At 32.4% G+C, this 10,516-nt stretch overlaps 1 protein-coding gene across 1 annotated transcript; it reads right to left on the reverse strand.

Annotated features, from left to right (window-relative positions):
* Nucleotides 1-230: 230 nt before the first annotated feature.
* Nucleotides 231-10,317, reverse strand: LOC105622122 (solute carrier family 35 member E1 homolog). Its single transcript, XM_012203558.1, has 3 exons — nucleotides 9,990-10,317; nucleotides 819-1,027; nucleotides 231-740 (listed from the first exon to the last, which is right to left on the reverse strand). The coding sequence occupies exons 1-3, from the start codon at nucleotides 10,315-10,317 to the stop codon at nucleotides 231-233; spliced, it is 1,047 nt and encodes a 348-aa protein (XP_012058948.1).
* Nucleotides 10,318-10,516: the final 199 nt, after the last annotated feature.

Raw genomic sequence — 10,516 nt, forward strand, 5'->3', positions numbered from 1 at the left:
GTGTGTAATATTAGAAGTAATTTATGAGTTTCTTTTCTGAATTTGATCGATTATATTTGACCATTGTAATCATGATGGAAGAAAATAAAAATTTCTTCTACCATAATTGTAACAATTTATAATGTATAATAACTTATGAAAATTAATTTACACTTACAGAAAAAAGAATTAAACTTTTTTCTGATGTAGAAACTCATATGAACTTGTTAAAATAAAATTATCAATTGAGACTAGACTGCAAATGATTGATGTTTGCTGGCAAATCCATTAACCAAGAAGGAACTGCTATTACCATTTTGAATTGTTTCATAATAATTCGGAAGAATTGTCTTCTTTTGTTTCTCTATTCTTTGATCATACTTAGCCTTATTGTAACATAATACTCCTAATATGGCCATAGTCATACCAAATATGTTAAGCCATGTAACTGGATTGCCAAGTACGAATAATGTCACTCCTATCACAAATATACGTTTGCTAGCACTCGCTACCGCATATGTCAGAGGCGTCACAATAGATAGCACGGAAAATGCAATAATATTTTGAAACCAATTAAGTATACCATCTAGAAATAATAGTCCTAATACATAATAGCTTATCTCTACGGATGGTTTTAACATCGGTTCGTACATCAAATTATGTAAATCATACACAATCCAAATTGGTGAGAACATAAATAGAGCTAGACGACCAAGTATATGTAGCAGCCGCAAGTGATGTATGCCTGTGTCATGTAACACCTAGATCAAAAATTACAAGATTAAAAACAGAAATAAATGTAGTTATGGTAAATGAGAAATAATTTTTTTTCATTATACCTTTTTTGAATAAATATTTTGCAAAGAAAACGCCATAGTGGACGCTAAAGCGCTTATCAAGCCAATCATGTTGAAACTAAGCTCTGTTAGTGTCGCTACAGCTACGCCGCCAACTATCGGTACAAGGCTCAAGTATACCTTCCATGTTTGCTGCTCCCGAAGTATTATTCTTGATAGAGCCACCGTAAAAAGAGGCATTGTAGCCTTCACTGGGACAGAGCCAAATTTTAGTTAATATATAATTAAAAATAAAACCTAAAAAAGAATAGAATAAAATAAGACAAAAAAGATAAAAACATGAAGAGAACAGAGGTGAAAGAATAGAAGAGGGAAAAGCATGGTAGAACAATATGGTGGATGCATTCGTTTATGCAGTTACTGCCGCAGATGTCGTTCATTCATTCTACCTGCAGTGCAGTTTGTCATTCGTTTACGCAGGGATGTATGCCATCTGCGCCGCTCGGAAGTCTTGCTCTGCTCGCAGAACTGCATCACAGTATAAAAATATACAGTAGGGACAAGATCCCAGTTTCTATTTAGCCGCGCATATTTATTTGCGCATCATTAGTAGTGTTTTTGATGGCACCAATTCCAATCAAAGCAGAGAATCCACAGTTTCTCAGTTACTGCAATCACACCATGACATATTACTGCCACAATTTACAGTAGCGCAACTCTCCTGATTTTGTCCAAAAGAAAGGTCGCATGCGTGAAATAAGTAAGTTGCTCAGTAATGCCATCTAAATCTCTTCTATCTCACTTCTTTCTTTTTCGTTTTCTTTCCATTCTCAAGGCCATTTAAATGTTCGAGTAGCTGAAATACGGATCAGAGAAAGAGATAGAAGAAAAGAATGATCATGATTAATTTAGTTTAATTAGTTTAATTTAGTTTATTGCGAAGTTTTATGAGAAAGATTACATTCCAGCAAATGAGAATGGATTTAAATGAATTGACATGGATTTCATTCAGATTTTCAGAAATATTGATTCACAAATGAATGCTTTTCATCCTGAATGCTTTCAATCCTGAATGCATTTTTATTCATTTATAGGAATTGCATGAAGCATATCTCTATGCCTTTCAATCTAAAAATAATATTAGCTTTTTCTATACACAACACACACATTGTGAATACTGTTCAATTCAAAATTTTGAATAGAAAATGCAGTTTTTCAATCCAATTGCATCCAATTGAATCTAATTGAATCTAATTAAATAAAAAAAAGTATTGTTTAAAATATGCATTCGGATAGAAAAAAATTTCAATCCATTTTAATCTATTCTCGTTTGCTGGGATGTTAACAGAATATTAGATATAAAATATGATACAATAGACTATAGTAGACATAACGTAAAATAAAATACAATACAATAGTAACTTGCAAATGATTAGGCATCAGCAAAGCCCACAATATCGGAAATAAAACAACAATGCAATGAAAGGGAAACCATTAACTGAAATCATATACACATACATACATACACGCACATACATACATGCAAACACCAATTTCATCAGTCTCGCTTAAATACTGAGTGATATAATTGCTGGATTGCTTTCATTTTAACTAGAAATCTGCGTTCTATGTGATGCAATTCTAATAATTTACTAAAATAATTTACTAAAACACAAGTTATCTAGCAGCAAAACAAGCATCGTGTGCCGCAGTCAATTAATTAAAATATTTTTATTTTAGTATAATATATTATTTTAGTATAATATTTTGTATCACACAACATTTATATAATTTTATATTTTCTTATTTTATATTTTTTTTATTTTGCAATGCATTACAATTAATAAATCTTTTTCTTTTAGTTTTATTACATTTAGATTAAAAAATATACTTTGATGTACAAATCAAGGAGAGAGAGAGAGAGCAAAAAAATAAAGAGTAACTGAGAAAGAAATTCAGATGGCGCTATTAGAGAACTTACTTATTTATATACGCGTGAACACTTCATTTTGGAAAACTCTAATATCAAAGATGCATGGACATATGAATATCTGGACGGAGCATAAAGCTAGCTTACGGGCAAGAGGACCGATATCCGCGCGACGGGGAAGGGGAGGGTCAGCCATCTTGTCTGGCAACATTTTAGCTATTTGAAAATCGATATATGTATTATATTATTTGTATTTCCAGTGCATAAAAATAGGATTTTGTGAGGCAAAATTAATTCAATGGATATGTGCAATTAAAAATAATTTTCTGTTTATATTAAAAGAAGTAATAAATATACCAGGTGTATAAGCTTAAATTCGCTGTTTGCTCATAGGCATTAGTGCGTACAAAGCTACCCTGGGCACACAACACACTTTTTTTTATGTGTTTGATATCTGTCAACATTAACCAGTGCACATCATCAGCAATTTCATACAACAACATACATTTTTTCTTTCGTAATCATGTCTAGTTTTTTGCTAAAAAAAAAGCATTTGCGGGAAGTTTTGCTTTTCTGTTTCAATTTGAAGAAATCGGCTGCCGAATCGCATTGAATGCTTGTGGAGGCTTATGGCGACAATGCTTTCGGAAACGTGCAGAGATTGGTTTCGCCGGTTCAATGACGACAATTTTGACCTGAGTGACAAGAAGCGTGAAAATCGGCCCAGGAAAGTTGAGGACTGTTGCAGGCTCTTTTGGACGAGGACGATACCCAATCGCAAAAAATGCTTGCCGAGCAATTGAGTGTTTTTCAAGCAGCCATTTCCATGCGGCTACATGCCATGGGGAAGGTTCAAAAGATCGGAAAATGGGTGCCGCATGAACTGAACGATAAGCAGATGGAGCGACGCCAAAACACATGCCAAATTCTGTTTACCCGACAAAAAAGAGTCGTTCCTGCATCGGATTGTGACAGGCGATGAAAAGTGAATCTATTTTCAGAATCCTAAACGCTAGAAATTTTGGATTGATCCCGCTCAACCATCAATATCTTCCTCAAGATCAAATCGTTTCGGACAGAAGACAATGCTGTGCGTTTGGTAGGATCAGGAGGGTATCTACTATGAGCTGTTAAAACCTGGTGAAACTGTTAATACTCACCGCTACCACCAACAATTGATTAAATTGCACCGTGCTCTGCGTGAAAAAAGACCGCATATCGGAAAAGACATGACAAGCTGATTTTCCTCCACTACAACGCACCATCGCACACGTCAACAATGGTCCAAAACTACTTAGAGACACTCAACTGGGAAGTGCTACCCCATCCCGCTTACTCACCAGACCTGGCACCTTCTATCACCTGTTTTCGTCGATGGCCACGCGCTCGCTGAGCGGCACTTCGATTCTTACGAAGACGTCCGAAAATGGCTTGAGTAGTTTGCCTTGAAAGATGAGGAATTTTTTTGGCGTGGTATACACAAATTGCCCGAAAGATGGGAAAAATATATAGTTAGCAAGGGCAAGTACTTTGAATAAATTTGTTTTTGCTTCCTAGGAAAAAAAATATATTTTTCTGACTAAAAAACAGCGGATTTAAGCTTATACACCTAGTATATACCTATTACTTCTTTTAACATAAATCGAAAATTACTTTCAATTGCACACAACTGTTAAATGTTTACAAATCAAGTAATTTAAAAAAGGGGCTATGAACCAAGTTATTTTAATGTTAAACCACTCACAGAAATAATATAAAACTAATTTTCATATAATTGAACAAACATTTCGACTTGTATGCAAGGTCATAATTAACGTTACAAAAAATCGGTAATTGCAAGTAGTAACAATTAGGGCAGTATAAAAATTCTAATAAAATCCAAAATCATGTTAAACGTTATTAATATAAAATATATAATACTGCCTCGAATTTTATATTAATAATATTTTAACATATGGCTATATTATTAGAATTTTTACTATATGGCTGTAGATATTATTAGAATTTTATTTTTTATACGATTTTAATTGTACTCGTAATTATCGATATGTTGTGATATTGATAATGACCTTGTATAAGTCAAAACGTTTATTCAATTATATGAAATTTAATTTTATATTCTTTCCGAATTAGCATTAAAATGACTTATTGGCTCGTAGCCTCTTTTTTATTATTTATTTTATATTGAATCTTTATTTTTATTGTATTATAAATATGTATCGATGAAAACTTATTTTAATATTTTGCTCTTGATTAATTTACTCCTTAGTTTTTTATAGCTTTTATTGATACAGCCGATTGCAACATAATGTGGCATTGTTGATGTTTTATTTTAGAAAAATATAAAATTTCGTATGCACAATATTAGTTGCTTTTCATTTGCACACAAGTGAAACTGAGTCTAAAGTGAGCTGAGTATTTCAAACTCAGATTAATAACGTCATTATTTGCTTAAGTTTGATAAAAAGTTATCACATGACAACACAGGTTCGAACCTGACTTTTAAAGTAAGTTTACGAAACTCACTAAAACATACGATCTCGATCTTGTGCAGATTATAGGCAAAAATTCAATTAAATCTCATTTGTCATGTAAAAAGAATGTGCATTCAACTGAATTATGACGTCACAATAAGAATTATCTGAAAATCGGTGTAAATGGAAAGCAACTATTATTCTCTCTCGTCACGGTATCCAGCAGCGATATCACACACACAGGCTGCATTCCGTTTCATGCATGAAACGGATGATGCATCATTTATCCTTGTTTAACATTCAGTAAATAACAAGAACAAATGCGTGAAACAGAACGCAGTCACAGTTTATATTTATTATACTTTATTATTTTATCGCTAAAAAGCAGAATTAGTGTCGCCAGACAATATGGTGGCCTCTCCTCCCTTAAAAGCTTCACCTCCCGCATCTGAAAACTCTAGATATTTATACGTTCATGCCGACAGAGTTACGCTACTGTATATACTGCACTTGCTTAGCGACGAGACACTGCCATGTCTCCTGAATAACTGATTACAGCAATTAATTTTATAAAGCAACATGACTGTGGATGTATCTAACTGATCGCCGACTCGGTGGAAGATTCTGAAAAGTTAAGATTTTTTAATCTCCTTTTTTTATTGAGTATAGGCGGTGGTTCCTACTGCTATAAATACGGTATTTGGTCACCAAAGATATGGCAACTCTGAAATTTCGTTTGAAAAAGATTAAAGCTGTTGACGCTACTTGTCCTTCCTACTATATATTCTTATACTGTGATTGCGTAAACAAATGACAAATTGTGCTGCAATCGCTTTCCTAGGTTAAATATCTTGGCTGTTCATAATATCGCCAGCTGTCATAGCCGATTGCCAAAAATGAATTTTATTCAAATAAATGAAAAGAGTTACGAACAACTTGTCAAAATCACTTGTTCCACCATTCTTCGGAAGAACAACTCATTAGTCAATTTCATACTATGGATGTTATCAAACCGATTAAGTATACCATGTAAATGTAGTCATTATATATTTAAGACAGTAAATAAAACTACTACTCTGCATACAAAAGTCGGCTCAATCATCTTGTGTTATGACTACAGTATAAGTGCATACAGCATGGATACTGAGCGTCGACATCTTTGATACAGTGGGTCCCAGATCACATGACTCATCACCATGTTGAAAGGTTGGAAAGATTAGCGCTTAAATTTAAGTTTTTATAAAGCTACAGAATAATTTTCCTTTAAAAAAAAATAAAATAAAATAAAAAAAAAAGATTCGACCGTATCATGAAAATTGTTTATAGCGAGTTTATTTTTAAATCAGAATTATATAATAATATAAGTTAACGAATTCATTATATAAAAATAATATTCACATTAATAATAATAATAATATTAATTAAACAGTAATAAGTAAATTACAGTTTTCGAAAAAAGTATTTCAGATTCATTTTGTATAAAAACGCATTTAATAAATGTATTTTTTATATAAATATAAAAATATAATATAACAATATAACATTAATCATATAATAAAATAAAATAAAAAATAAAATAAAATAAATAAAATAAAAAGAATAAATAAATAAAATAAATAAAATAAATAAAATTAGAAAAATTAAAAAAATAAAATAAAATAATATTGATACTATAAAATATAATATAATATAAAAATATAACTTTTATATTTATTAAAAATGTATTTATTTTGTATAAAAACGCTTTTCAAATAATCGAGGTAACATAAAATACCACTCGAAATACATGTCCAACCCGTTTAAGTGTCTCACAGATTAAGTTAGATGACATGCTCACTTGTCCTAAATCTGTTCTTGTCACTGAACATTGGAGGTTTGTTCGCGTCGTATGTTCCAAATTAATCCAGAGAGCACTTGGATCACAGGCGATTGGAGCAGTTGCATTCATGTGCTCCAATGTTCAGTGACACGAATGATTTATTTTATTAATATTATATTATATTGTTATATTATATTTTTATATTTATATCAAAAACGCATTTATTAAATGCATTTTATATAAAAAAAATTTGAAATACTTTTTTCAATATAGAACGTTTTCAATCATTACGCATGCGTGCGTAACATGCCCCAATCATATTACCTTCTGAGGTGAGGAGCAAATGGAGTGTGCTCTTAATTGATCCATATAGGAATATGCTCTAACGCGACGCGAACATTTAATCGCCATATTGGTTTCGGTGACGCGAACGTATTGGAGCGTGTTGGAGCGTGCGACGCGAACAAACCTTGGAGCACATGAATGCAACTGCTCCAACCGCAACCTTACTTGTGATCCAAGTGCTCTCTGGGTTAATTTGGAGTATGACGTGAACAAACCTACTATGCCTATGGTTATTTCTCACTTCATGTGACTGCACCCTTAGCATAGTATAGGTAAGAACAGTAGTTTCACTCTGTGTCGGCACTTTTGATCTGAACAATCACCGCAAACAATCACCGTGTTAATTATGCTATACTAAGCACCTATAAGAGCGAAGGATCTTAGGGAATAAAACTGGAGAGACTTGCAATTGCGCACAAGCCAATCACAGCGCTAGAAAAAAAATAAATAAAAAACTTCTTAAGCAGAAGTCGCTGTGACTGACAGTGGGCAATTGCTGCAGTGTGCAATTTAATCGTTCCTGGGAAACTGATTGATGTGTCATTAATTGTGTAAAATAGTCGCCACCATTTTTGGCTGAAAAAACTTACTGTTCTTATTTGTACTGTGCTCTTAGTGAGTGATCAAATGACAAAGAGATTAATGTGTAATCACAGATTAAAACAAAATGACTTTAATTTCCTTGATTCTCATTAAGCCTGGTCTTTTTGACTAAACTTTTACATCAATTCATCTTTCTTCTTCTTCTTTCTTCCTGAAGAGAAAAGGAAAAAAAGATGAAAATGCAAAAATTCAGCTAAAAATAATAGGCTTATTATAACGATATCATCTATTTTTATTTTTTTACTTTAAGCGCTCGACTATGGCTACATTTACACAGCTTAAGTTCACGTTTTACGGTCACTGTTGGAATTTTGTGTGCGGCAGCCCTTAGTACGCGTATCAAGAGTTCGGTGTAAACAAAGTCAGTATTCAACTATTAAATGCGCGATATCCAATGAGTACACTTTATTGATGTTTTCATTCTAAAAGTATACTCTCATTGGATATAATCGGATCTATTACAGAAATTTTGTCTGCGACAGCCCTGATATGTCATGTGTCGTACAGCAAAGCTTTTTGAGCCTGTTGATTGGCTATAAAGTAGGACACAGAAATCAAAAAACTTTTCTGTTCTACAGCCAATCAATAACCACATTTACATGGTATTCTTAATCGGTACCCGAAATTAGAGTTCTATGAAAAGAAAATAAATAATTTTTCTCTTGCTCTCTTTCTGTAAAGTTGATAGTACTTGCGAAAAAAATTATTGAAAACTAATATAAATGGCGATTTTTAGTAATTAACATCTTATTAACTATTGCGAAAATTGCAAAATACTAGAGGATGTATATGTTGTACGATGTATATAAACCAATTAAATTGGAACGACTTCCTATACAGTCTATGCACTACATATGTAAGAGTGTATCCACACAAACTTGTGTAGCCGCATAAACGTATGCATAAGGAAAATTATTCATTCACATCTTGGGGCTTATTACAGTTCTTTAAACGAAATGAAAATTACAAAAATGAGCAAATTCACTAGGTGTTAACCAATGAAGTTATAAATATTCTAGTAAATTCGATCACTTTCGTAATTTTCATCTCGTTTTAAGAATCGTAATAAGCTCCCTCATATTCATCTTTATAAAAGAAATATAACATATTCTATATTCAGAGCACTAGTTCAGAGCTAGTTTAGAATGCTTTGAAAAAGAATAAATCTATAGTCATAAATCTCTATGATGCGAAACAATTGTCTGGTGTATTTATATATAGACTCTCATTCACTTCATTGTTTGTTGTATATTGAATTATAAAGTTTTAAATGTTTCAACTTTGTATTTTTAATTGTATTTTTATTTGAACTGATGAAGATTTTGTGAGTTGAAATGTTTTATCAAGTTATGTATGCTATTTTATTAACTAACTTTTTTAACCAATTAAATATCTCAGTTTGCTCATTTATTGGTCATTACATTAAGATACATTGTTTTGCTACAAATAATCAAGCTTATATTTATTTGTTATAAAATAGATATGTCTCTGTAGTATCACTTTGTCTAAAAAATCACTTATATAAGAACATTGAGCTATGGTGTCATATAATATCAAAGAATTATAATATTTATATAGAAATTCATGAATGACATATATATGATGTGATGTGACATGTGTACATATATATAAATGAATGTATACAAGCATATGTGACAGATACATATGTCATATTAACTAGAATTGCTAAAAGTCAATAATAATCAGTGATAAGATCATGAAATTTCGAACTTGGGTATGCACAAGTTTTTACGCTCTGTCTATCCATATAATGATTAATTGTCAAAGTGTCTTTGGTTGCGTTCAGCAGAGAAAATTAATCAGTTAACGCTTAATGATTTTAATATGATTGTTCTTGACTTTAGTTCTTCGTTAAATCCAAGTAGGAACCAATCGTTTTAAAGAATCACTAAGCGCTAACTGATTAATTTTCTTTGCTGAACACAGCCTTTGTATATGTAAAGGAAAGGGAAAAACGTTTATGTTCAGGCTCGAAATCTCATCACTATCAAAAGTATGTATTTCGTATGTATTTCGCATACCAGTATGAGCATAAGAGACGGGTACTTTCCAGATGCTGACGTGGCTGAAAACGGTTGCGAGAAACTTGCCCAGAGCTAGAGGTATGATAAGCCGCAAATAGTAGCTCCATGTTATGTTAGACGAATATTTCCTTACACCCCACAAATTGAAGAACAGGCCGGAATACACTGTGATCGAGGTTAATTGAACCATGGTCACCGTCAACGGATATGGAAATTTTGATAACAGCATTTTGTCGACGACATTGCTGCTGCTGGATACCGCATACCACAGTAAACATAGAAACAATATCGTTATAACCACGCGATTATCTCGTCTATCGTCCATGATGTTCGCGCGGGAGCGCGATCAAAACTCACGCTTATGCACTTGATCCTCTAAATCGGTCTTTTCACATATAGGCGGTATATATATATATATATATATATATATATATATATATATATATATATGTAGAGAGTAGTAAGTAGTAAGTAGTACGTAGTACGTAACGTAACCGAACCGTAACCTAACCGTAACTGAACTA

This window comes from Atta cephalotes, assembly GCF_000143395.1.
Source record: "Atta cephalotes unplaced genomic scaffold scaffold00002, whole genome shotgun sequence".
NCBI lineage: Eukaryota > Metazoa > Arthropoda > Insecta > Hymenoptera > Formicidae > Atta > Atta cephalotes.

What these genes read in the sequence shown, in the direction of transcription:
- LOC105622122 (XM_012203558.1), bottom strand. Translation starts at nt 10,317, where the DNA reads ATGGACGATAGACGAGATAATCGCGTGGTTATAACGATATTGTTTCTA. An exon ending in CGTCTCTTATGCTCATACTG is followed by an intron (nt 1,028 to 9,989) that starts GTATGCGAAATA and finishes GCTCTGTCCCAG; the next exon opens with TGAAGGCTACAATGCCTCTT. An exon ending in AAAATATTTATTCAAAAAAG is followed by an intron (nt 741 to 818) that starts GTATAATGAAAA and finishes TTTTTGATCTAG; the next exon opens with GTGTTACATGACACAGGCAT.